General features: G+C 40.9%; 4 protein-coding genes across 4 annotated transcripts; 2 read left to right on the forward strand and 2 right to left on the reverse strand.

Annotated features, from left to right (window-relative positions):
* Positions 1 to 435: 435 nt before the first annotated feature.
* On the forward strand, positions 436 to 9,798 carry tm9sf1 (transmembrane 9 superfamily member 1). The gene is made up of 10 exons (XM_079576433.1): positions 436 to 526; positions 700 to 998; positions 1,652 to 1,866; positions 3,177 to 3,308; positions 3,815 to 3,937; positions 4,350 to 4,708; positions 6,177 to 6,331; positions 6,505 to 6,690; positions 7,505 to 7,778; positions 8,849 to 9,798. Exons 3-10 carry the CDS (start codon positions 1,657 to 1,659, stop codon positions 9,240 to 9,242), a joined length of 1,833 nt encoding a protein of 610 aa, XP_079432559.1. The 5' UTR covers positions 436 to 526; positions 700 to 998; positions 1,652 to 1,656; the 3' UTR covers positions 9,243 to 9,798.
* Positions 9,799 to 10,166: 368 nt separating this feature from the next.
* On the reverse strand, positions 10,167 to 12,306 carry nanog (nanog homeobox; the record flags this gene model as incomplete). Its single annotated transcript, XM_079576345.1, has 4 exons — positions 10,167 to 10,580; positions 10,860 to 10,997; positions 11,077 to 11,444; positions 11,910 to 12,306. 4 exons carry the CDS (start codon positions 12,304 to 12,306, stop codon positions 10,236 to 10,238), a joined length of 1,248 nt encoding a protein of 415 aa, XP_079432471.1. The 3' UTR covers positions 10,167 to 10,235.
* A 3,791-nt stretch (positions 12,307 to 16,097) lies between these two features.
* On the forward strand, positions 16,098 to 23,285 carry ipo4 (importin 4). Its single transcript, XM_079576494.1, has 30 exons — positions 16,098 to 16,464; positions 16,757 to 16,843; positions 16,929 to 17,008; positions 17,085 to 17,126; positions 17,194 to 17,323; positions 17,432 to 17,611; positions 17,885 to 17,950; positions 18,032 to 18,133; positions 18,204 to 18,287; positions 18,381 to 18,542; positions 18,619 to 18,672; positions 18,757 to 18,866; positions 18,943 to 19,051; positions 19,137 to 19,266; positions 19,339 to 19,452; positions 19,543 to 19,656; positions 19,751 to 19,874; positions 19,966 to 20,077; positions 20,162 to 20,295; positions 20,361 to 20,438; positions 20,557 to 20,614; positions 20,738 to 20,843; positions 21,255 to 21,448; positions 21,545 to 21,595; positions 21,663 to 21,788; positions 21,966 to 22,192; positions 22,282 to 22,414; positions 22,484 to 22,588; positions 22,763 to 22,832; positions 22,924 to 23,285. Exons 1-30 carry the CDS (start codon positions 16,399 to 16,401, stop codon positions 23,052 to 23,054), a joined length of 3,279 nt encoding a protein of 1,092 aa, XP_079432620.1. The 5' UTR covers positions 16,098 to 16,398; the 3' UTR covers positions 23,055 to 23,285.
* A 192-nt stretch (positions 23,286 to 23,477) lies between these two features.
* Positions 23,478 to 26,769, reverse strand: LOC306977907 (uncharacterized protein; the record flags this gene model as incomplete). The annotated part of the gene is made up of 5 exons (XM_079576346.1): positions 23,478 to 23,609; positions 23,720 to 23,846; positions 23,932 to 24,031; positions 24,101 to 24,335; positions 26,697 to 26,769. 5 exons carry the CDS (start codon positions 26,767 to 26,769, stop codon positions 23,524 to 23,526), a joined length of 621 nt encoding a protein of 206 aa, XP_079432472.1. The 3' UTR covers positions 23,478 to 23,523.
* Positions 26,770 to 27,213: the final 444 nt, after the last annotated feature.

The raw sequence follows: 27,213 nt of genomic DNA on the forward strand, positions 1-27,213 counted from the left end.
AGATAAACCTTTATTTATAACACAGCAGCATTACACGTCTCATTAAAATTACCTTGTAAATAAAGCTACACGTTGTTGCAGCCTGTCCACACGTCTGCTTCCTGCTCCGTGCAAGGATTTCGCGGGAAACACAGCACGACCAGGCGTCATCAGGAGATCATCGATCGAGAAAAGAAGCTCATAACGTTATATTTTTTTATTCGCATTATTAATCTTTGTACAGAATCGGTAATGTTGCCCTGTAAACTATGTTGATGTGTGATCAAATGTAAAAAATATAAAAAATAAAAACAGAAAAAAAAAATCGTTATTTTTTTATTATTATTTTTTTTTTCTCAAAACAACAAGAAACAAACAAGAATAGTAATAATAATAATAAAAAATATAAATTTAAAAAAAAATAGATCAATTTGTTTTCGTAACTTTGTAAAGTACCCCAGAGATGGCGGTAATGCACGTTTTTGTTAGTGCGCCAGCCGAAGAAGAAGAAGCAGAAGAAAGGCGGAAGTTGGTCCTCTCGAAAAGGGTAGGTAGCTTTTCCTTCCAGATGTTTGATGTTCTTCAAAACTAAGTCATTTTTAAATAGAAGAAAGATAGAGAAAGCAAGTGCCTTTGAGTTGCGCGTTTGGCGTCTTGTGATCTGCGCACATCGCAGGGTATCTAAAACCGCGCCATCGTTGTTTTTAATAATTTTCTAAGGTGACGTGGAGAGTCGGAGCCCTTCGCAAACCGCAGAAACTGCTTTTGATGTCGGGGGGAAAGCCAGCTCTGCGTGTTTTGGATGGACGGCATTTTGGGTCTTCGCCTCAAACGCTGCGGCCGTGAAGATGATTAGCAGCGAAGTCATCCAGTGAGAGCACCGTTGTCGGATAGGTGCCATCCCGGGAGGAGCCAGCGGGGCCTGGACGGAGAGAGGAGAGGAGAGAGGAGGAGGAGAGCGGACAGGCTGGTTGGATTGGGTCTTCATTCAGCACATAAGTCGTCAAACAGGCAGACAGGTATGGCAGCCTTTGTGATAAAGAAGTTATGATACATGTTTCTGTAAGTACCTTGATAAACTACAGCATCATTTTGCTTTCATGATGCTTGCTTGTCTTCGATTCTTCTCTTTATTCTGTCACTGTTCTTAATAGCATTGGCATTTTGTTTCGTAACGATTATTATTTACTTAATGAAATAAATTGCTAATAAAAATAATAATACATAAAAACTGCATTAGTGTTTGTAACAATGGCTTTTTATTTTTTGTGTCGAATCTGCAGGTAAATATGCACCTCAATGCTTGTTTAAACACATTCATTTATTTGCCAATGAGCAGCAATGTTTAACTTTCCTTTAATCTTCTTGTACCATTGTGTGAAGCCGGTTGGTCGTCTTAACCACTAAGGCAGGGGTAAAATGAATAGTTTAAGGGAGTAGTTATGGTATCCTGTTAACTAATGCTCGCTTACACACTGACAATGTTATTTTTGCATTGTGACAGTAAATGCGTATTGCTCTTTAGGTATTTTTCACCAATAAGAACACCACCCCTAACAAAATAAGTGTTTTTTTTACTCTAATCGTCGTGTCGAATGTTGTTCCCCCAAGGCTTTTAAATGGAATGACAGTTTTATGAGCCGCAGTTACAGTTTGTTTGTCTCTGCTACAGGGATTATGCAGCGTGGAACAGGACCCAGGCCCGGGAGCTGCTGCTGGAGGACCCTGGGGCTGCGCTGCGTTTTGATGCTGTGCTTGTTCTCGGGCTGTGCAGCAGGCTACAAACAAGGGGACAATGTGACTCTCTATGTCAACAAAGTGGGGCCTTATCATAACCCCCAGGAGACATATCATTACTACACCCTGCCCGTTTGTAGGCCAGAAAAGGTCAGTATTCCTCTGGCTTCACTGCACGTTAATAGAGAATACACTGCTGAAGGCAACGTAGTGAAAGTGAATGGTGAGAAATTGGAAGATTCATTCTGCTGAAACTCTGTGTACAGTAGTAATAACTTTGAATAATTGTGTGAAATTTGCATGTTGTCTCTTTGTTTGCCAATGGTAGCTTTCCTTCACCACCCTAATACACGCACAATACAACAATACGTCAGCTACTTACACCAGGATGCCGGCTCAAGTGTAGCCTGCAAATACAGATCATAAAAAAAACCCAAAAATAAGATACATTCGTTGGCTGAACAAATAGTTAGAAAAATCAATGAAGTGAATTGGCTTTTCTTTTTTTTTTTACATTTTCAATTAAGGGGAGACACTACAGGCAAAACTAAATTTTTTCAATTTTCAGGTTTTGGGCCAAACTGGTCTCTGAACATACAAGCTTTCACCCGGAAACCAAAAATATACCTAATCTTCACAAAAACATGTTTAAATATTGCGCTGATTCAATGTTCCCCCATAGACTTATATGGGACAATGCAATTTCAAGGGCCTTTTTCTCAAAACACATTTTTCTGTCATTGTGGCGACACTATGTCCCCGTCAGTCGGACCTAAAGACTTCAAATTTTCCAGCCTTGGACTGAACAATATTTGGAAGATTTTTTCAGAGGGATTTTTTATTATCTAATCCCCAAGCCCCATTTATTGAGTTTTGAATGTCAAAAAATAAGGCGAAAATTACATTTTTACAAATTTTTCCACTAAGAAACAGCTTATTTTAAAACTAAACAAGATATCCAAAATCCCCTCTGAAAAAGTCTTGGTAAATCATTCATCAATAAAAGGAAACCATAAATTTGAATGTAGCTCTATCCATTATTCAGATTTTGTCGCCGAAAAAATGGGAAATTTGGGGCATTTTTAGGCATAAAACACCTTGTTCTTATATGAAAAGATAAAATGACAGAAAACTTGCAATGGATTTTTTTCTCACATTTATGCCAGTGATCTACAGCAAAAGTTTCAAATTGATATCTGTAAATATACATTTTTCCCCTATTCACCTGCAGTGTTTCGCCTTAATTATTAAAAAAACAGATTTTTTAGACTAATTCACATAGTTATTTATCATTAAACTAAGGCCACTAAAATTATATTTAGGCAAATTTAGCATTTCAGCTGCATGTAAAGCTTTTAAAAATACTTTTCCCACCTTTTCAACTGCTCATTTTCTGTTTCAAGAGCTGCTTATTTTAACACTTTCTAATTTGTGTATAATTTATGCTGTTACTTTCCCAGGTGCACCACAAGTCGCTGAGTCTGGGAGAGGTGCTGGACGGTGACCGCATGGCCGAGTCGCTGTATCATATTCAGTTCAGAGAGAATGTGGAGAAAAAAGTGCTTTGCCAGCTCACTCTCTCGGAAAAGCAGGTACAATATGTTATTGCACCCTTCTCTGTTTACAGCATTGACACGGCACAATTGGATTTTAAAATGTTCAAGAACAAACAGTTACTGCGATGGCACATTCAGTATGATCTTAATCTGATAAATATTTGGTCTAATTCTCCCAGTCAAAGAATAAATAAGCGATTCAATTAATTATTTTGAAGCCACACCTTTATTAAACATTTCAGACATACACCAATGAGGAATAGCTTTATTAATCAACTTTCTATTGTGTGATGCATTTTGAAGACAAGACAAGCCTGGATTACTTCATCAATGTCATTTCCTGAACCACTTTTGAGACCCAGCCATATGACAATAATTGACAGAAAACACCACAGAGCTGCACTCTTTGTCTATGCTAAACAAATTAAAATCTCACTGAACATGTGTCCAAATAAATACTTTTTTTCCTATTCCTTTATTTGGTCTATTTCTTTGGAATGGGAAAGGCATTAAAAGTGACACTTATCTCTTGTTTTTTTCAGGTGGATCAGCTTCGTGAGGCCATTGAAGAGTTGTACTACTTTGAATTTGTTCTCGATGACATTCCAATCTGGGGTTTTGTGGGATACTTGGAGGAGAGTGGCTTCCTACCTCATAGTCACAAAGTAAGTTTAATTGTTATTATGTTATTGTTCCTAAAAGGATTAAGCTGCACCTTTCTCTATCATGAGCAATGAATGAAACCAGTCGACTATGATTGAGAGCTATGATTTTTTTCAAAGCTATCAATCAACATCAATTGTGAATGCATTATGGTTGTGTAATCTGTGTTGAATTTTTAGAAACATTAATTTTCATCATTTTAATATTATGATGAAATAAAAGTAAATGAAAGAGGATTTAAAACTTTCTGAACCCACAGCAATAAAGAAAATGTTACCCTTCTTTGTTTGCACTTTGTAACAGTTGTGCAATTCAGTTTATCTTCAGGTCAATTAAGTTCCTGTTGTAGTTGGACTTGTAAAACAGCCCCCGTACTTCCTTGTTTTCATATCTTGCTTCATTTAATCCATTCAGGTGGTGCTGTGGACTCATCTCGATTTCAACATAGAGTACAACGGTGATACTGTAATCTTCGCCAATGTCTCTGTGAAAGACGTCAAGCCTGTCCCGCTGGAGGAGGGAGCGGGCACCGGGGTTGGCGGCGTCGGTTTGGGTGGAGGCGGACTCATAGTGACCCACACATACAGCGTGCATTGGTTCGAGTCCCCCCTGCCACATTCGCGGCGCGGGGAGCGCTTCAGAGACTATTCCTTCTTCCCCAAAACGCTGGAGATCCACTGGCTGTCCATTATCAACTCCCTGGTGCTGGTGGTGCTGCTGCTCGGATTCGTTATCATTATACTCATGAGGGTGCTCAAAAACGACTTTGCCAGGTGAGACAATATTAGACACATCTTATGATCCCCAGAGCTGATGATCTGTCATTTTTGTGGGATCGTTTTATCACGATTCAAAGCACTTCTGCACAGTTGGCTCTTTTCACCGCCAGTGAAGCAAACGCTAATGCGCATATACAGTACGACGAGGCTCCTCGATCCAGAGCTTTTTAAACCCAGGATTCTGCCTCTATTTCAGCGGTACTTGCGTCGGTGTTTTTTCCCCCTAACACCGCTGCTCTTCGTGGATCACACCGTGTTTTTGTTTACCTGGACCATGTGCAAAGAAACGATCATGTCCTTCGTCCTTATAGTTCTGTCAGGCGCCACATCTTTACCTTTATTGTCTAATTTAAAGAAGAACTAAGTAGCTTGTTTACCTTAATAAATCCTTTTCGTAATACAAGTGTTGATGGGATGATTGGGGGGGTCTTTCATCTCCCCCTGGTGTCTCTGGTCAGAAAACCACCCTTGCATCTACCCTGCTCCGGGTCGGAGGCGCAATACACATTAATAGAATCACGAAGAAGAAGCTAACAGGCTAATGGGCAAAGCTAACTGTGGGCTAGCGCCACTTAAGCAGTGTTTACAGCCAAGTTTGAGGGAAAAATTATCTCCATTTTGTAATTGGATGTACAATATCCCTCTCTCCCTTTGTCTTTTCTGTCAGCGTAGTATTTACTCTCACGGACAAATAATGAGTAATAATGAGTTACTTAGTTCTGCTTTAAATGATGAGCCGTGTTCACAAATGCGCTGTCTATTCTAATGGTAACAACTTCCCATTTGCCTTATACACAATAAGTCACTGTATGTTATCTCTTTTATTAAGACTCTTATTGTGAAAGACTGCGAGAGAGAGTTATATCACAGCAGCTTGACACTAAATTTGGTGTTGCTTTTTTACTCTTTTGTCTGGAGTTTTGTTGTGTTTTTAATTTACAGAGTGAGTTTGCAATCCAATATTTTTGCTGTGTTGATGTTTGTGTCAGTAAATTAACTCTGAGGTCGCAGCTCAACCGGTTATTTTTCTCATTGCAATGTGGGAAATCTGAAATGCGGTGTAATGTTTTGGCAAATCACACTGAGAAATGATGATGGTCTCATTTGCCTCACTGACTTAAATTGCTTATTCATTGGTTGTGTACAAAGAGTCATTTCAAAGCCCTTTGTTCGAGGGCCTCAATTCTGTCACTGGCAAAAGTTATTTCACTACCAAATTGCAGAAGAAAATAAAGAAACCTATTTTGCAATGGCATGAGTTGGCATTAGCAGAGAAGCATTTGCCAACGGAGCTTTACCTGCAAGTTTGGCAGTAGCATTTCTTATGCTTCAAAGCTGACATTCGGTCACACTGAAATCTTATCTGTACACATTTCTTTTCATTTGAAACACTTTAAAAAGATTGTAAACTTCCTTGAAGCCTTGTTATTTAATTGTTACACATGCTTCTCCACACTTGCAGATATAACGTGGAGGAGGAGGGCGGCTGCGACGATCTGGACCAGGGAGACAACGGCTGGAAGATCATTCACACTGATGTGTTCAGGTTCCCTCCGTACAAAAGCCTTCTGTGTGCCATTCTGGGAGTCGGGGCACAGTTCCTCACCCTGGCCACTGGTGAGTATTATTTTCAGTGACAATGTTTAGTCCAAACCATCAATTATTTCTGCTGAAGGCCCGTTATCCATGTTGTGTTTACCTGATAGGCAATATTTGTATCTATATTTGCTGCATTTAGGTCAAAGGTTTCATCTAAATAGTTTAATTTTCCTTCATTGTTTTGTTCGCAGGGATCATTTTGATGGCTTTACTGGGGATGTTCAACGTGCATCGTCACGGCGCCATCAACTCCGCAGCCATTGCGCTCTATGCTCTCACCAGCTGCGTGTCGGGCTACGTCTCCTGCAGCTTCTACACACAGATCAACGGCCAGCGCTGGGTCTGGAACATCATCCTCACGTCCTCGCTCTTCTCTGGTGCGTCCACACTGGGGAGTAAATGTGTCGTTTTTGCAGAAATCATATTACAAGAATCTAGGTACTGTACGGGTTACATTTATAATTTTAAAATCACAGATTGAAAAGACCAAATAGTCTTCTAATTTTCTTTGCTCTAATTACTTATCTCAATCACAAATATTAGATATGTCACATCATTGGTGGTTGTTCATTTTTCATCCAAGGTTTTGTTTCTTTAATTAGTGAGGAAAAGTAGGAAAATAATAGGGTTTCACAGCCTTCTGTATCACCTAAAAGTCGATCAAATAAGCTTTTATTTTCTGGAAAAAGTAAGCCAAGAACTTGGTTGTGGGAGAACTTGTGTCGAGTGGAGAAAGCAGTGAAAAAGCAAAAAAATTAAAGTCCTTTATTTAAACATGTCCAAGACTTTTATTTTGTCATAGTACTCGGGTGCCTCGGACATTTTTTGCTTTTTCACAGCTTTCTCCACTCGATACAAGTTGTCCCACAAGCAAGTTCTTGGCTTACTTTTTCTTGAATGTTCAGCCCTGTCCTTGAAAGCTTTATTTTCTGTTGAAATACAACATGTACAAACTTTTTTGCAAATTATGAAAAATAAACCCATAAATTTTCAATTTACACAAACTGAAATTTGTAAAGCAAATACCAAATCTTCATTTCACCCATCACTAGCTGTAATGTATTTAAAGCTACTAGTTACTTTTGTTAAAAATAATAATAATCAGCATATCAACAGTTCATCATATTTTTTTTCTGTCCGTTTTTGTGTATCGCGTGTGTTTCTCACATATCTTCATTCCTCTCTCCCCAGCCCCTCTGTTTTTCACCTGGAGTGTGGTAAACTCTGTTCACTGGTGGAGCGGCTCGACGCAGGCGCTTCCGGCCACCACGGTGCTGCTGCTGCTCGGGGCCTGGGTGGTGGTGGGCTTCCCTCTCACTGTGATCGGTGGAATCGTGGGAAAGAACCGTGCGGGCGGCTTCCAGGCGCCGTGTCGAACACGCAACATCCCCCGCCAGATCCCCAAACAGCCCTGGTACAAACAGGCAGCCGTGCACATGGCTATAGGCGGCTTTCTGCCTTTCAGGTAATTGTACAATCAGTTAATCAAAAATCATAATATTGATATAGTAAAATAATGACTTTCATGGTGGAGACGCAGTGGCAGAGCAGTTACTTCTCCTTCTCTGTGTATATACGCTGGGGGTTGTCTGGGTACTTCTATTATAAAGGGCAACAAAACCCAGCCTGGCTCGAAAAGGAAGGTTTCATTCATTAAAGAGTTTAAAAGAATGAAGGAAGCAAAACAACTGTCGTAAATAAAATACACAATTGTTATTAGAAGACTTATCCAAAACTTTAAAACCAAAAAGTTCAGAAAGCATTATATCGACTTATGACATTGTTAACCTCCATTTTGCCTTCAAACTCCTATTCTTAAAGGAACAGGTTTTTAAATACTGAGATATGTTCTTACCTGAGCTTAGACTAGTTCATGCGTACCTGTCTGGTCTTTATGCGTGCCCTCAGTCACGTAAACTGAGCAGAGACGGCGTTAGCATATAGCCTCTCCTCCGCTCCTCTATGTGGCCAGAGGTTAAGTTAGAAGTGACCAAGCTCTTCCACGTTTTCCCTATTTTAATATGGTTACATGAGCCTTTACATAATCCAAGTATAGTTATACAAAACATGTCGATTTGCCAAGTGGATAAAAAGGGGAACTATATTGCAAGGCGTAGTAATATCTTAGGAGAAAAAAAATGGAACAAAGTAAGTTTTATGGTGGGACGGTTGCACTCCATTGGCTTTTTTGGTTAATTAGTGATCTAAAATAAATGAGAAAGAATAGTCGATGCATATCTAATCTGCAACTATATGACCACTTTCCAACTCGCCATTTAGTTCATTTGAAAGAGCTAACTTCAAACTTGAATATATGTTCAAGTCTGACTCATACTTTTCCTCTTTTTGTCTGGATTAAAATATTTCATTATGCGTCTTGTATTTTGTCCCTTTAAGTCTGAGTGTGCTTGTTTTTGGTTACGAGAAGTGGTCAGGCTTAACGAGCAATACAAGTGTGAAAAAAATGCTTCCTCAAGTAGTTTTGTAGTTTAAATAAACTGAACTTGAGTGTTTTGCTCTCGCTCTGTGTTCCAGTGCCATCTCTGTTGAGCTGTACTACATCTTCGCCACGGTTTGGGGCAGAGAGCACTACACTCTGTATGGCATCCTGCTGTGTGTCTTTGCCATACTCATCTCAGTGGGCGCCTGCATTTCCGTGGCCCTCACGTACTTCCTGTTGTCTGGCGAGGACTACCGCTGGTGGTGGCGGAGCGTACTCAACACCGGATCCACTGGCCTCTTTATTTTTGTTTACTCCGTTTTTTACTACAGAAACCGGTCGTCGATGAGCGGGCCGGTCCAGAGCACAGAGTTCTTTGGTTACTCGCTCCTCACAGCTATGGTCTTCTCGCTTATGCTGGGCAGCGTATCTTTCTGGGCCTCTTTGGCCTTTATCAGATACATCTATCGTAGCCTCAAAATGGACTAGAAGTAAAAAAAAATGTGCAATTACATACTCATTGTAACCACATGGACAATCTGTTTTGTTCAGCCAAATCAACACTCTTTCAAATATTGAAGGAGAAATGGGGCCTTTTTTTTTTGTTGGCGTGCAGCTCAAAACTGCAGTCTTTGTTTATTCGAAAGGGAAAGCGTGATCTGTGAAATAATGGCTACAAATGAAGTGGTTTGTATTGTACAGAAGGGAACAAAATGCTATTTAATTTATTGAGGACCCATTAGAGATTGGAATGTAGTTTAGTTTGCTTGAATTGATCTGGTTACCCAGTGAGATTAAAAATACTGCAGTTTTAATGCAGTATCAGAGTAGATTAACCTTCCCATTAAATCAGGTTAGTTATGACTCGTTAGCCCTGAGAAGCTTCATACGGCTCTACCACGACTAAGGATGCCTTGTAGATCGAGACGTTGCAAAGTGCAGGGGTGAAAGGTGCAATCGTCTTATTGTACTCACGGTCAACTGAAGACCACACTTTCTTTTGTTGTAAATAGCCTTTTCAATAAAATGCTTTAATACAGTTTCGCCTGATCATGTTTTATTTAATCAGTACAAAAAAAGCTTTACAACAAGTACAAGTGCATTGTCCCTTGACAGATGCCATCCACTAAACCAGAAAGTTCAAAAAGTAAAACTAAACGTGTGTACAGTGTTTAACACAAGTGTAAAAGACGGTGTAATTCACAGAAAAAGTGTGTTGAAATGTGCTGAGACATTAACAGCCCCAAAAAACAACTCCAATTAATCATCTTCATGTAGTATTGTGAAGCGCATGGAACGTACAACATTAAATACAAAAATAAAACTTCGTGATAAAACTCTGTTCCAACAGAAGTATGGACATACATATGACGGCGAATGTACACCCGGTCGGACAAAAATGACCCTCGTTATTTACAAGCTACAGTCAAATGGTAAAAAAGGGAAGAAAAAAAAAAACGGCAGCCGCCAGCTCTAGTGTCTTTACTGAGCAGAGCTTTGTACAGTGATGGGGTTGTGAGGCACTCTGTGGACTTGTTCACCCTCCTTGAAACCTGCATCAGGAGCATTGCCGAGACTCTGAGCGTTGAATATTGCGTTGTAGGCAAATTGTGGAGTGTTGCCTGGAGGCAGCGGCCAGCCCGAAGCCTGGGGTCTGCTGTGCACAGTGCTCTGGGTCTGCCAGGCGGGGTAACCGGCAGACCCATTCGCCCCTCCAACTGCAGCCAGATACAAAGCCAGATCTTGCGGTGTGGGTTTCTTCATGGCAGCCTCCATCACATGTGGATTGTAATGTTCTTTGGGAGCAGGTCTGACTTGTCCGTGATACTAAAAAGGACAAAATGTAGATTCATTAAAGATCACATAAAACATTCTCCTATATTTGAGACCCTTGGCTAGGGGCTCCGTTTAAATTTTTTGCTTGAGCATTTTCTTGTAATAATTGTTAGCTATGTTACATCTCGCCTTTAAGGCCACAACCAGACTATGGTAAGGCCTCCATTATGGATGTGTTGATCTTTGTCCGAGCCACTGATTCTGCTTATGGCAAACAGAACACTTGGGGTCAGACAAACAAAGTAGAAAAAGCACAGAGATTTAACTTACAGGCTGCATATGTGAGGGGACGTTGGTGAATGCGGCTCCTGCACCGTCCTTGTTAAGTGTGTAACGCTCTGACGCCCAGCTGTTGTCCTTCTGGTGCCTTCTCAGCTTCATTCTCCGGTTCTGAAACCATGTCTTGACCTAAGCATAAAAAACATCAGTTTACATGAAAATAACGGCTCAGTTGATCAAACATGAATGAGTATTTGTGCCTTATTACCTGTTTATAGGTCAGCCCTGTAATCTCTGCCATGTTCTTCATTTCTGCTGGAGTGAGATAGCGCTGCACGTTGAAACGCTGAGTAAGAATGTTCATCTGGGTCTCGGAGAAAGCAGCTCGCACCTTCCCTTTAGTGCTTTGATTTATTGGGGCAATTGTAGATAGATTTTCAGCGGTGGCCGTGTTGTCGCCGCCTTCACTGCTGAGGAGGCCGCAGGGTTGAGGCTCCACTTTAACACTGGAAATGTCTTCGGTGGAGTCAGGGCTGGTGCTGCTGGTCTGATCATCCAGGTCAGTCTTCTGAGCCCATGTGGCAGGGTCAGCCTGGGGGAGAAGGACTTCCCCACTGCTGCCAGAGCTCCAGGAATCTGCAAGATGGAGGAAAAACACACTTAGATTGAGTTGCATATTAGGAAATTGGAGTGGTGGTTCTCAGACTGAGCAACTATTGTTCTCCCTGTTATTTTTGTTAAAAACATTTTTTACAGAACAACAAACAATATAATCGTAATAAAAAAACGCCTAATTCAACTATATTGATCATGACAAAATCTCTATTGAATGTTACAACGGTGTGCAATTCTGGGCGCTACCGCTAGGTGTCGCCATATCACAATTGCACGTGAGCGTTGTAGCGGCGCGGGACATTTCTTCTCACATCATGGATTTAAATTTGACGATTTTGGAAGAATACTTGCGGAATTTTGAGCGCATCGGAGAACTTGTAAGTAGCACAAAACATATCTTTAATTTATGTGTGCGTAAAACGTTACGTTAGATTACGTGCTAGCTAGCGTGCAACATGTGCGTAGTATTTTCGCTGGATCTCATACCTGGAGACGTTTGCGGTTCCGAGTCGCTGACAGAGTCGCTCCCAGTCCGTCTGCTCTCATTTTCTCCAGGTTGTCCAGTAAAATGCAGTCCGCCCGCCTCAGTATCACCGAGATAGACCAGCCCGGTGTTCTGGTATTGACCGAGGCCGTTGTTGTGGTGGTAGGTGTGCGGCTCTGTGCGCTGAGGCGGCGGGGACTGCTCCTCTTGGCTCCCGCCGGGCGCAGGCGCTGCAGCGGGAGTGTAGTAGCCCTGGTTCGGGGTGAAGTTGTCGCAAAAGTCGGCTCCAGGTTCGGTCCACGCTCCAAGTTCTGCTCCCTGTGGATACATGATCCCGAAAGCGTATGCGTGGTACGATGGGGTGTAGTTGAAATTAATCTGCGCCTTCCAGTCCGCCATCCTGCAGGCCTGTGCGTCGAGCGTGAAAAAGAGTAAAACTGTGACTAAAACACAACAAAATCCAGGCCTGATGTTACAGCCCTTCAGCGGTGTGAGACATAAATAAAACTGCGCCCCTGAACCAAACAGATGACCCAGAAAGTGCGTGTTCAAAATGTGCGTCAGCGCTTTCATAGGCTGATTATAAGACGTGTGTGGGTGTGGCGACCGGAGGCCCAGCTCCTGAAACGCCCACCTCTCTGATTGGACAAAGAGGTTTCGTTTGAAAATAGACCGGCACTTTTATTTAAAAACCTTTGCATAATATAAAGCATAATGTAACGTATGGTTGACTGACAACTAAAAGAAAAAAAAAAAAATAGGAATATGGAAAGCAAATGAGATCAATGTATTTTTCTTTTTTTTTTACATAACAAGCCTACATTTCATTTTGCTTTTATATATGTTAGTTATGTTATATATGTTATATATGTTAATAGGGAACAGCCTTAATTTTGTCGACTAAAGTATTTAGTCTTAATTTTAGTCAAAGTGATATTTTTGTTGACTAAAATTGGACTAAAACTAAATTAAAAGTTTCTCATGAGACTAAAACTATGACTAAAATGTCCATATATTTTAGTCGACTAAAATAAGACTAAATAAAAATGAATAGGAGAGACTAAAATCATCCAAACTTCTAATGACAGTCTGAAAAAGCCTCATATCATTTACAATCACTGCCAAATGAACAAACAAATATATAATATTATAAATGCAAAGTCGACTACATTTGTCTTAAATTTAGTCGACTAAAACTAGAACTAAAATTGAAAAGATTTTTTTGACTAAATCTTGACTAAAATTAAATGACATTTTAGTCAAAAGACTAAAACTAAATTAAAATATGTTGTCAAAATTAACACTGATAGGGAGTTTAAAGCCACGCTGTTTTGCCTTGTAAATACAATCAAATATAAGAATGTATAAAATGAAGTGTATGTTGGTGAAACATACCATGATGCATCTACAGTGAGTGGACACACCTTTGCATCTGCATACAAATGTTGCTGGGTGCAGCTTTGCTTTGACTGCAGCAGGTACTCAAGCATGAGATTAGGTCCTCTTTGAAATGCTTCATTTTGATAATCCACTGCAAAAATAGCTTTGTCTGTTTAAGTCTTAGCATTAGATGCATGTTTGGTATAGCTGCATGTTTAAACTACTCTACTGATGTAGTAACCAGTGTTAATTTTGACAACATATTTTTTATTTAGTTTTAGTCTTTTGACAAAAATGTAATTTGATTTTAGTCGAGATTTAGTCAAAAAAATGTCTTCAATTTAGTCGACTAAAATTGCATGTACCTTTAGTCGACTTTGCATTTATAATATTCATTATAATCATATTTAATCTTGTTCCTCTGCTTCATGGAGCTTGTCCCACATGAACAAAGCTCAGAGCTGTTCCTTTGGCAGAGAATTTACATATGAGGCTCTTTTAGACTGCCAAAAGAAGTTTGGATGATTTTAGTCTCTCCTTTTCATTTTTATTTAGTCTTATTTTAGTCGACTAAAATATCTGGACATTTTAGTCATACAGTTTAATTTAGTTTTAGTCCAATTTTAGTCGTCAAAAATGTCACTTTGACTAAAATTAAGACTAAATACTTTAGTAAACCATTATGGGCTTAAAAGAAAAATAATATAAATAGTATTAATTGTTACGCAAGAAGGCAGAGATACAGTGCTGGCTAATCTCCATTACATTTTGTGTAAAGTAATAATACAGTAATAACAATATTACAGTAATGATATTAAATCAATATAAAAAGTTGGATAATGACTTGGACAAATGGAACATGTGTGTATTTTTAAGCAGCCATTTTCCAATTATTATTTTATCTTGTCTCAAACTGTGTCTTTGATAAACTGAACAGTATACATTGTACTGCAATACTAATGTTTGTTTATTGGATAGATGTTATCTTGAGTTTTTAGATGTTTACTAGATATAGTGCTCTTTTCTAAACATTGTGTGAATTAGGATTAATCTAAAACAAAGATAACATTTGTCCTAGTAATTGGTGGAATACAAATTGGCAGAATGTAAATGCTTATCTGTGTGGAAGCATGTTAGTGTAGAGTTCATTTAGGGATGGGACATGTTGTTACAGACCCTTCTGCGTGGCTCTTTTCAGAAACATGAATTGCATTAGGCCATGCAAATGTGTGAACGGTTGTTTGTGCCCTGTTCAGATTGTCTGCATGGAGGTGCTAATGAGTCAGTTTGCAGTGAAATGGCGAGCCTAATGGGGCCATTTGCGTCCCCTCTGATCACAGGTTTGACTGGGCGTGTTTGTTCGCACCATTCCCTGGGTCCATTTCCATGTGAACTGGAAAAAAAGTGCCCAGACTGGCCTCTGAGTCACAAACAACACGCAGTAGTGTAATTGCAAAAGTCATGGGTTACAAATTTGTTGTTTCATGAAAGTTGTTAAAAATGGTAAACTAATCACTGTGAAGAAGGATGATGCTTTAGGTATTAAGTACGAGGCCAGGAATGACCACAATCAACTGTCTTTGTTAGTAAAACAAATCAACAAAAACAGGTAATTTAGTGGCTTTTATTGTTCTGATGCAGCTGTTTTTACACGATGGAGGGAAAAGATGAAGAGAGACGTAAACCTTTGATTCTAATGCCCATTCTTAAAAGCATCATCAAAAACTCTTTACCTGCCCTGTGTGCTGCAAGTGTCAATACCACGGAGAGGAAGAGAGCCACGAATGCCCACCTTTGTCCACTTCATTAACAGTATTATGCAGCAAAGAATGCAGCTTTCAGTCGACTTTTCCAAAATGTGCATTACTGTTGCATATACACAAATGCTGTTGGCGCGCAAAAGGAGATTGCAAATACTTCTGGAGAGACTTTGCTGCTCTTGAAAGTAAACATATCAGTCTGGTCTTTGTCAGGTCAGTCTGGCTGCTGAAGGAAAGATTTGAGATGGAACTTGTATCTTATGGAAGTTAGGTTGGTCACTGTAATGAAATATAAGGCCTACAATACTATTAATAATATGTATTAACCTCATTATCTCCAGTTCAGCAAATCTAAAAGCTTCTGGACTGGAGAGTGATGTCATATCGCTTGGCATTATGGGATTAGCAGCAATTGTAAACTAATGGAGATTATAAAAGTTAAAATACTGGAGTTATTATTCACATTGAACCACTTGGACACCGCAGTGTGTTAGATGTATTTACCAGCAGTAACTCATCAGCTAATTGAGTTTTTTTTTTTTTATCCACAGCTGTTTTTAGCTAATGTTAGTCTATGGAAATGTATGCTAACAGCTGCAAAGATGGCGGATCTCCATGGTAACTGTAGGCCAGTGTAACACCTCATTTGAAAGTCCTACCAAACAGATCTCAAATTTTTCCTTTTCCTTATCTGTTTTTTTGTTTTTATTGCGATTTTGCCGCTTTTTCATCTCCTGTTCTTGTCACTTTTTTGTTGCCTGTTTTGTTGTGTTTTTGTTGCTTTTTCATCACTTTTGTGTCACCTGTTTTTGTACCTTTTTTGTGTGGCTTTTTTAATCCTCATTTACGTCTCGTTTTTGTTGTTATTCTGACACTTTTTTTTCAAGAAGCTTTAAGATTTGGGTAAAGCCAAACTGGAGAACACGTGCTCAGTGCAGACGGGGGTTAAGAGGTTAATAATCCTTGTATTAAACATATTCATGTCAAAATAAGACAGTATGTGCTGTGGCCTCCGGTCCAGTTGATGGCGCTGTGTGAGTGCGTGTCCCTCATGCCCCTGTGAGATGTGTTGCCCCTTTAACTCATCTCACGTGGAGCTTTGGCCGGTTCTGTCCCGCGTGCGGACGTAGCGGACACCGAACCGAACCTTCCGAACTTTTCTAAAATCAACACCAACCGTCATTCAGTAACGAATAACAAACGGGCGGACGCGGGATCCCACCGGCGTGTCAGATATCGAGGAGCTGGCCTCACTGCGGCTGTTTTGCTAACTGACATTTTGGACACAACTCAAAACTGTTCTGCCAAACTTTGCTTTTCGGAAAAGGGAGACGAGTCTAGTCGGAGCGAGATGACTCAAGAACTTGAAAAGCTTTTGTCTCAGCTGACAGAGCCTGACAATGCTGTCATCCAGGAGGTAACTGCTTAAAATCATGCTTTTGGTCAATGTAAGGGGTTAGCTTGGTTTGGAAAAGTGATTTCACAAAACATTTCAATCCTAGTATTTGTTAAAACTATCTAACGTTTGTGTAAGTTGGCTAATAACGGTCAACGGTCTGTCAAGAAAGTTCACTTAAAAACGTTCAACTGTCAGTATTTTTTTTTTTTTTTTTGCCTTGCCGTTTTAACAGAAGTGTCAAAAATATATTCAATCATTTAATGCTGGTCTTCATTCAACATTTTGATTTTGTCCTTTTTTTTTTTTTTAGGCCACTGTCCAGCTCAAACAGGCGTTCAAAGACCCGGCCATTATCCCAGCCCTGTGTGCGGTCATCAGTGGATCACAGAGTTCACAGGTGGGGGTTTAAATGTGAAAGAAAGTGCTCATGACTGGTCTGCTATTCTATTGTGTCCTACGTTTACTCTGTGTCCGCCACATAGATCCGCCAGACGGCTGCTGTAATGCTGAGATTGAGGGTTAAAAAGCATTGGAAGAAAATAAATCCTAACGACAGAGAGAGGTCAGAGGCTATACTGCTGTTTGCATTAATCAGTAAAGCAATTTCTGATGGCATCCTCTTGTATTTACATGTACAGCCTGAAGACGGTGGTTTTGCAAGCTTTTATGCAAGAAACTGAGTGAGTATTTTTGTAATGTTTGCAATCCCCGCTTCAAACACTCCAATGATGTACAAATGTGTTTCAGACATACAGTGCAGCACTCCCTTTCCCAGCTCTGTGCAATGATGGTAAAACACGAGACCCCGGACCGCTGGCCTGCTCTGTTGCAGCTGCTCAATCAGGCGACCAAGAGCGGCAATCCTCATGACAGACAAGTACAGTAGCATACTTTGTAGCTTTAATAACTTTGCAGTAGAGGGGAGTTGAGATTTATCCACAAAGATGACCATTTCCTGCCTCTCATAACTAACTTTTATGTTCAGGTGGGCCTCTTGCTGCTGGCTAAAGTAGTGGAGTCCAACCCGGAGCCGTTCAAGCCTCACTACCGTCAGCTGCTGCAGCTGCTGTCCACCGAGCTGCAGGACTTGGAAAACCCCACAGCTCTGTTCTACTGCATCTGCACCATCACCGCCCTCACTCCCTACATCGGCTCTGAGGAAATGGTGGGCCTATGTTTACCTCCAAACAAACATTGCACTCAGTTTTCTTGAATTTTGTTTGTTAAAGGTGTATTATGAAACTTTTTTCTGCAAAACAATAAGTTGACATTAGTGAGTATTGCATCTTTCAATGACTCAGTATGTATGGTTCGCTGTATGGCACCATACTTACCACTCGTACGGCCATTCGGTCTCTGAAAGGTGAAATGCGCATCAATATCAAGTTTTTGCATTGGTTTACCAGAATGACATATTTATATACATGTTTTTTTCCAGACCCAAATGCGCAATATGATTCCTAGTCTGATCACTGCTTTAAAACCACTGATCAAGGCAAATCAGGTAAACGATGCCTCTTTGTGGATACATGTTAATTTCAAGGCGCATTGAGTTACCTTGTGTGACCTGTAATATTTATTTTAGGACCAAGCTGGAGAGGCCATGGAGGTGTTCAATGAGCTTCTAGAAAGTGAGGTTTCCATTATTGTCCCCCATGTCTCGGCTATTGTCAGCTTCTGCCTAGAGGTAACTTGCTGAACATGGTATTTGGCAATTTATGTGAACATAGTAATGATGGTCTGTCTGTGTTGGTCAGGTGGGCACTGACACCTCTCTGAATAACTCTCTGCGTGTCAAGGCTCTGTCCTGTATCGCCTTCCTCATAAAGTTAAAGAGCAAAGTGAGTTTCACACTAGATATCTGCTATGTTTTGGTAAATTTAAAAAAACAAGCTACATTATACAAGAAGCAAACCAACTTGTTTCTCTTTTAGATTGTGATCAAGCAAAAACTTCTGAATCCCATCCTCCAGTCCATTTTCCCTGTAATTACTGCAGCGCCCCCTCCTGGAGAAGAGGACCCAGAGGATCAGGAGGATGAGGATAATGATGGTGATGATTCAGACAATGACAACCCTAAACATGTTGCTGCTCAGGTAATGGATCACTTTTGTTTCAGTTTGTGATCATTTGTTTTATTTATCCTTCTTTCTTTCTTTTTTCTTTTTTCAGATTATTGACTCTATGGCACTTTACATGCCTCCTGATAAACTGTTCCCACAGCTGGTAAGGTCATACGTGGAATATTGAGACTTTTGTCAATGCCTTTTATGAGAAAAGTTCCAATATTTTTTTGTTTATGTGCATTAGATGCCCCTCATTAAGGCCGCTCTTTCAAATGAAAACCCATATCAGAAGAAAGGAGGCCTCATGTGCTTAGCTGTGTTGGCAGAGGGTTGTGCCGACTACATACGCACCAAGTAAGTCTATGTTTAAGTCGATGGATTTGTTCCATTGATCTGTGAATCTAAATGGCAGTTTCTGGTTTGGTGCCAGGATGCTGTCGTCAGTGCTTCAGACTGTTTGCCAAAGTCTTTCTGACAATAACCAGGTGGTGCGCAGTGCAGCTCTGTTTGCCCTTGGTCAATTCTCTGAGCATTTGCAGGTAACAAAGTGTTACACATTTGGCCTTATCTAAGTTGTTTGTCTTTTATCCTTTATTTGTAACTTCATGATTGTTTTTATTTTAGCCGGATATCAGTAAATATTGTGCTGAGCTGATGCCTTTGCTCCTGGGATACCTTTCATCTTTGAACCAGGCCAAGACTGTCCATGTCACTAAAGCCTTTTACGCACTTGAAAATTTTATGGAAAATCTCGGTAAGCTATCAAAAATACATTTAAAATTCCACTAATAAAAGAAAAACCTTTGATATTTTCTTTAAATTTCAGGTGCAGATATTGAACCATACCTCCCCACTTTGATGGAAACCATGTTGTCTGGTCTCAACAACACAGAAAGCCTCAGGATCAAGGAACTTGCTGTTTCTGCCATTGGAGCCATAGGTGAAATCATTTAATACAGATAGACAGACATAAAGATAACTATGCTCAATGTGTAACCATGAAATCCCTGTTTTAATTCACTTTTAATAGCCAATGCTGCTAAGGAGCTTTTAGTTCCTTACTTCACCCCAATTATTGAAAGCTTGAAAGGTTTCCTCACAGCCACCTCAGAGGAAATGAGGGCCCTTCAAAATCAGTCCTTAGGTAAAAAAAACTTAATCATTTGTGTCACAACTTAAACACAATCTATGTACAACAATGATTGCAGCATAAAGGTCTGATATTTCCTCCATCGTAGACACACTCTCTGTGTTGGCCCGCACTGTGGGCAAAGATGTCTTCAGTCCTCTGGCAGCTGAATGTGTTCGTCTGGGCCTCAACCTCACTGACAATATCGACGATCCTGATCTCAGGCGCTGCACGTATGGCCCTTTTATTGACATACATTATCTGAACAATAGATAACCAAAACCCACATATTTGTTGTGACTGTCTGTTCTTTCTTTTTTTTAGGTATAGTTTGTACTCGTCAGTGTCTGCCATCAGTCCTGAGAGTCTGATGCCTCATCTCCCTGCCATCACGACTGTCATGGTGCATGCTCTCAAGTCAAATGAAGGAATAACAGTAAGACACCAACAAATCGCCCTCACAGTTTGTTCATAAGAGACTGTTCCAATGGATTAAAAAAAACAAAACAAATCTGTTAAGGCTCATGTTGAAGAAGACAAAACCTTTGTGCTTCTGGATGATGAAGATGGCGATGAGGAGGACGAGCACGGAGATAAAGATGTCAATGACTTCCTGGCAGACGACACCGAGGCTGAAGTCCTGGAGGCTTCACGGTACTTTCACTCAAACAGTAAACACAGTCCTGTGACACAGATGTAGCACTGTTCATTTCCTTCAGATTCACAGTTGAAAACGCCTACATTGACGAGAAGGAAGACGCCTGTGACTCACTGGGAGAAATCGCCTTCAATACTGGGTACAGAAACAAACCAATTTTTTGTGTTTGTGACAAAGAGCTGTCTTTGGCTTGATTAGTCACTTGCCAAATTAGTTCTGATATTTTTAATCTTGCAATGTTGTGATCTCTGGTGCAGTGCTGCTTTCCAACCATTCCTGGAAGCCTGTTTCGAGCAGGTGTTCGAGTTGAGAGACGTAAGTCCCAGCTTTCTGCCTAATGGAGTGTGACGTGCACTCTGCTGTCTGTCCGTGTGTACAGGGCTGTTTGTGTTTCATCTTTGAATGATGAAATTATAGTATTATTGTATCTTCCTTCAGTTTGCCCATGAAGATGTCCGCCGGGCAGCAATGGGAGCCATGGGGCAGTTTTGCACAGCTCAGCATAAAGTGTGGACGGAAAATCCCATTGATGTGAACTACCAGGGTAAACCTTATACTTTCTCTATCAATGGTTCTCAACATGGGAGTCGGATCCCCCAAAACACAATTTCGAAGACCTTTCATCTCCACTTTAGTAGCTTCTACACACACTTAACTTTCCATTCTAAAGGTTTTCAGAGTAATGTATTAATTTATTTATACATTACTCGCTTATTCAAAACTAACTAAAAGATATTCAAAATCGACTCTGAAATATAATTTATCAACAAAAAACACATTTTTATGCATAAAATGACTTATTTTTTATATGTAAATATAAGACAGAAAACTTTTGATACATGAATTTCTGTTGTTAAAGTGAATTTACACTGTAAGTGTCAAGTTGATATCTTTCTAAGTGAATGGGGAAAATGATTAAATTCAGTGTCTTTACATTCTTTTATTTCTTGTGCAGCTCTTCAGAAGTTGTTGGATTTGGTGTTGCCCTGCCTCCTGACTGCAGTGAAGACTGACGAGGAGCGCCAAGTGGTGATGGGAGTCCTTGAATCTATAAACGGTGTGGTGAAAACCTGCAAAGAGGAGGTGTTCAAAAACCCCACACGTCTCAAGGAAATTAGCTCCACCATCAGTGACGTGCTTAAGAAAAAGGCAAGGGAAACATTAGCGCTGTTATACAGTATCTTATACTGACAAAATCAAATCTCTACATTGTGTTTTACAATGATTTTTATGTTGCCTGTGTAGACGACCTGTCAGGACGGTGGCTGTGATGAGGCAGATGACGAAGACCAACAGGTTTGTGACCTTGAAACGACTGCATATATTTAAGTAAACATAAAATGTAAAGTCAACATTTTTCCAGGCGGAGTATGACAGCATGCTGCAGGAGTACGCCGGGGAGGGGATCCCCCTACTGGCAGCTGCTGTTCCTGCAGACGCGTTTGCTCCCATCCTCAACGATCTGCTGCCTCTGATCATCAACAAAGCTGTAAGTTAATCTCACTGAACACATTGTTGATAAAGTAGAGCAGCTCTAAACATAGCAGGCAGCAATGGTCCTGTACAATACTCTACAGTCAGGGACCGAACTGTTCACATTTCTGTGAACATGGTGACTCAATGTATTTTGAGCTTCATCACATTGGTGCTTTTTGTTTACTTGCAGAAATCATCTTGTCCGGTGGCAGAGCGGTCTTTCTCCATGGGCACAATTGCAGAGATACTGGCAGCGCTGGTGAAGGCGCAGGGCGGCCGGAAGCTGGCAGGCAGACTTTCAAACAGGCTGCTCCCTGTCCTGGTGACGGGCACTAAGGACTCTGACGACGAAGTTCGCAACAACGCTGTGTATGCACTGGGCTGTTTGGCCGAGGCAGCCGGACCTATTGTAGTGTCGTATCTTTCCACTGCTCCCCTGTTATTGTCTTATTATAAAACTGCATTCAAATAACAAGTCAGAAAGCTTTTCCTTAACAAAAGATCAGAGATTACCCCATGATGCTCTCCGTGTTTTCTAACTTGCTGGCCAAAGAGTCAGACCGCAGAGTGATTGACAACCTGTGTGGAGCCCTCTGCAGGATGATCTTGGGTAATATAGATGCTGTCCCCCTGGAGCAGGTGAGTGCTTTGGCTCACAATAATGCAGTATTTTGAAATCCGTTTACCATGTTGTGTTTTGTGTAAAAGGTTTTCCCTGCATTGGTGGCTCGTCTTCCTCTTCAAGAAGATATGGAGGAAAACCAGACGGTGTACAACTGCTTGACAATGCTCTACAGCCGAAACCCTGCAGTGGTAAACATGAACTTTTACTAAAAACAATTGTACAATACTTTTTTAGCTATTTATTTGATATTGTTTTACAAATGGTTACACATAATGCTGTCAGCCTCACATATTTACATGTGTGAGTCTAACAGTAGTCCGTACAATTAATCACAATGCTCTTTCGTCAACAAACCTTTTCAGATTGTGCAGCAAATGAAACCGATATTAGCAACTTCAAGCCATGTTCTGGGCCATAAGGATGTTGATGAAGGTAAATGCCTCTATTCACTCCTACCATAAACTTGTAGCTTATTGATTTGTATGTTTTCTGTGTTTGCTTCACTCCTGTGTTCCTTCAACAGAAACCCAGAAGACTGTGGCCCTGCTCCTGAGACAGCTGGCCCTGCAGCACTCTGCAGAATTCAACTCTGTGGCGACAGCACTTCCTGGAGACCAGCAGGCCAAGCTCAGTGCGGCCATCTCTGCCTCATAGCCGTGATGCATCGTTTTGAAGGAAAGAAAAAAGGACTGAATTAAATAGAGCAAACTACAGCATTTCAACCACTGCTATGTTATTTTCTCTTCTGGCTATGAATTTGTATTTATGTTACAACTTGGGTTGATGTTTTATTATTTTAAGAGTTTGCATTTCCCCCTCTTGCGACGACTGATTTCCCTGTCTGCCCTCATATGTGTAAAATGCCACATTCTGCTGTTGCCCAGTTTTAACTCCACTAAGTGGACCTATGGATTGAAACTCATGATAAATTAATTATTAATTTGTATCTTCTCAGTCAGTCTGTTTTTGCTGATGGGACTAATGTACAGTATCTATTCACACACACACAATTTACAGACCATTTACATTATAATTCTCTTGTAATAGTAGAGATATGTTTATATTAAGACGTTGTTGGCAGCCCGTTAAGTGATTCATATTAGCTGTTGGTGACTTGCTGCTCTCAGATGTCCCGCTGTGCCTTGGTGCCATTGGAGGATCTGTTTTCCATATTCAGCGCCATAGTCATCTGCACTGGCTCATCCTCTCCTGGCACAGACGCAAGAAACGCGTAAATAAAAAACATTAAGTGTGAAATTCAACATGGCCCATCTGCCTTCTAATTTAGAGCGAAAATTAATATGTTCTTTTAGAAGTACCTTTGTGATGTTTCCAGGGTACAATCTCCATTCCTGTCCGACAAAATGAGCGGTCCGTGTGGGCCTCAGTGCTGTACAAGACCTCCTGGAGCTGCTTGTCTCCGGGCTTTTGGGCTTTCACACGAACCTACAGGACATTAAGCGTAAATCTTGCAGTTAGTTTTTTTGTGGCACAAGGCACAAAAAACATCGAGGTCTATTTGTCAATGTACCTCCAGAATGGTGGTCTCTTTCTCCTTCAGCTTTCCGGCTTTGTTCTTCACTTGAGTCTTCGTGGTGTCCACCCACACCACTCTCTCCTTCACCTCTGACCTGTCAGCACCAAGAATGAACAACCAATTCCAAAAGGCATTTAATTCCCCCACCACATTCTTCACTCACTCTTGTATTCCCAGATCCGCCAGCGTTGTATCCAGAAAGGGGAAAGGCTGGTGCGCCAGGTCCAGCTGCGTTTGTATGGGCAGTGTCACCGCCATCGGGATGTCCCACTCCAGCTCCACCCTCACTATGGGCTCCTTGGCCGCTGTGCCGTCCCGTCCTCTGCGCCTCTGCTGCCCCTCTTCTTTTTGTGAGCGTTTCAACTCGTCTGCCGCCAGCTTGACTCTCTGACGGGTCTCTTGCAGTGTTTATTTCGTCAACTAAAATAATTTTGTCATAAAGTCAAAGTTACATTTTAGCTGAGAATGAACTAAGACTAAATTAAAAGTAGTTAATGAGGCTAAAGCATGACTAAAATATGAAATATAAAGAATATAGGATGTGACAGTTTGAAAGAGCCTCCTATCATTTGAATTCACTTCTAAAGAAACTGTGCCCTATTTAAACTAAAAAAGTAAATACAGATATTTTTAATTGTTAGATATGAGTAAACCTTGAAAAAAAATAGCATTTAAATATAATCCAAAATTGAAATCTGATGCTGCCTGACTACAGTGGGTCAGTTTTGTTAATGAGCAGTTGTAGCCAGCAATAAGCAGAGGGAGTATTTATAAATCACTCAATCCATTGCAGTAGATGCAAATAAGTAGTAATTGGATTTCCCACCTGTTTCCTCTTGCGTTCCCTTGTCGACTTTGCCGTTGTTTTGTTTGTTATTCAGAAAGTGGGCGAGTTGCTGCTTCGTGCGCCGTCTGTAGCAGATGATTCACAGCTCTGAGACCCAAAGGCCTGTTGCAAAGTGTGAGTTGTTGTGTGTGAAATGCATTCGGACACTGCCCTCTCAGCCTTTATAAGCAGCCGCTGTGAATGTGCGTTATGTGGCGTACAGATGCGAGGTTTATTAGACTGTCAGGCGCTGATGGAGTGATGAGGCTGCGAGCTCTGCCAGGTGTCGCCGTGCGTTAAAGTGTCCTGACTGGACTGTGGTGATGTCACTGTTTCAGCTGTGTCGGCCTTACTTTTGTCACTACTTTAACTCTTCAAACAAGTGAATGCAGTCATGTTACTTGATTTAATACAAGATCTTTGACATTTAGAGAAGGGCTCCTGACTCAAAGTAGATGTGTGACAACATGCAGACTTAACTCGTAGAAGTAAAGTTCAGGCGTAATTAAATTGGAGTAATTCTGGGTAATGACTGAAAGAACCAGATCGCAGAGTCAGGTGGCCGAAATGAGCTTTCTTTGCAGGGTGACTGGGCACACCCTTCAAAACAGGGTGAGGAGCTCTGTCACCCGGGAGGAGCTCAGAGTAGAGTCGCTGCTCCTTCATGTCGAAAGGAGCCAGCTGAGGTGGCTCAGGCATCTGTTCCGGATGCCTCCTGGTCACCTCCCTCAGGAGGTGTTCCAGGGATGTCCTATTGGAAGGAGGCCTTGTGGAAGACCCAGGACACCGTGTCTCTGGCCTGGTGTCACCTCAGGGTCTCCCCAGAACAGCTGGAGGAGGTGCGTGCATAAGGAAGTCTGGGCATTTCTGCTGAGACTGCTGCCTCCGCGACCCGGCGCCGGATAAAGTGCAAGTAACTATAGATAGAGAGAATACTAAGTAATTAGACAACTTAAATTGACCCAGACAAATGCAGCTGATTTTTTGTGTATTCTGTTAAATACTGGTTAGATTGGATTTGACAACAATGGAGACCCCGGCTCACATACTGAAGGAAACAATGCCTTTGTTCATGGCGTTGATTTCTGTCTTTGATTGTAAACTCTGAGTTCACTGTCTTGTTTCAGTGCAATTGAGATTGTATGAAGCTGTCCAGTGGTATGTCCTGTCATTCAGCTGAACACATTTTTGATTCCTTTTGATTCCTTGATTGCCTTTCACAGCACTTTGTTGCATGCCCAATATGTGACCGTTAGTGAAATGGGACAGAGCTATAGCTACAGAATGCTGTTGTGAATTGCAGACATTGTATCAGCTCTATACGCTACATTCCATAGGCTGCCATTATAAATACTTACAGATAGCAAAGGGCCATACATCAGAGGCTTGGAAAGGGCCGGTGATTTAAAGCACTGTTTCTCAACTGGTGGGTCGGGACCCAAAAGTGGGTCACGGAGCCCTTTTCAGTGGGTTATGAGCCTTTCACAGAAAACATGTCTTTCAATATTTTCGTATCTACTGAAAAGCTAAACACTAAGTCTGTAAAAATTACTATTATTTGATTGTTCTTAATAACACCATACCAGTTGAGAAGAATTTTTAAGGACTGCTCAATATAAATGCATTTCAGGCATTCTCCACTAAATAGAGATAGAAGTTTGTAGGGGAATAAAAAGCATCACCTGTCTGTAGATGACAGGTTAACAACATGGGGAATTTGAATGAAAAAAATCCACTTCTTAAATTGTGAATACTTTACACAGGCTGTTTTCCCTAAAGATCTTAGTGGTAAAACATTGCATTAACTGGATTGAGCTTTTCCTGGCTCTCATGGCTGATAACCTAAACACATCACAGCAGAACAAAGTGAACTCCCATAATTCCACTGTGTTGATGTGAATGAGGATTTCTGGTCAGTGACGGCAGCTCTGACCTGAGCTCAGGCCTCGGTCACAAAGAGGTGCCATGTGCTGCTCCTCACTGGGCTCACAGCATTTCAACAACATTGTCTTTGTGCGGTTTTCAACATGAGGTCAGGCTGAGGCAGATCTCCTGTTCATATGATGTCATTCAAGGCGCATGATGTCGACCCATGTGGACACTGGCTTTAGGAGTCTCACTTTATTGTGCGATCTATCATTTTTAGGCAGGATTGTTTTTATTAACACTGTCAATAAAAGGCACATTCAGAAATAAGGAATGTTTTACAGTGCTTATGATGTGCACTTCATACCTTATGTCCATCTCCAGTAATACATTCTATCTTATCCAGGGTTTCCAGGGGGCATTAAATGTCATAAAACTTGAATGTCTTATGATGTTGATTAGTTCTAAGTTTATTGGAAAATAATGACTTATTGCTCAACTATTAATATTGAAATTACCCCTCAATCCTTGGCTTGTTGTCTTAAGTAGGCCTACAGGATTTATACAGGCAGAAGCAAGTAAAA

Source organism: Gobius niger (assembly GCF_951799975.1).
Source record: "Gobius niger genome assembly, chromosome: 18".
Taxonomy (NCBI): domain Eukaryota; kingdom Metazoa; phylum Chordata; class Actinopteri; order Gobiiformes; family Gobiidae; genus Gobius; species Gobius niger.

Bases quoted from the DNA above. Each gene is read 5' to 3' on its own strand.
- ipo4 (XM_079576494.1), top strand. From the start codon at position 16,399: ATGACTCAAGAACTTGAAAAGCTTTTGTCTCAGCTGACAGAGCCTGAC. The intron at 18,288-18,380 runs GTGAGTTTCACA...TTTCTCTTTTAG, and splicing joins TCATAAAGTTAAAGAGCAAA to ATTGTGATCAAGCAAAAACT. The intron at 21,789-21,965 runs GTAAGTTAATCT...GTTTACTTGCAG, and splicing joins CTCTGATCATCAACAAAGCT to AAATCATCTTGTCCGGTGGC.
- tm9sf1 (XM_079576433.1), top strand. From the start codon at position 1,657: ATGCAGCGTGGAACAGGACCCAGGCCCGGGAGCTGCTGCTGGAGGACC. The intron at 4,709-6,176 runs GTGAGACAATAT...CCACACTTGCAG, and splicing joins CTCAAAAACGACTTTGCCAG to ATATAACGTGGAGGAGGAGG. The intron at 6,691-7,504 runs GTGCGTCCACAC...CTCTCTCCCCAG, and splicing joins CACGTCCTCGCTCTTCTCTG to CCCCTCTGTTTTTCACCTGG.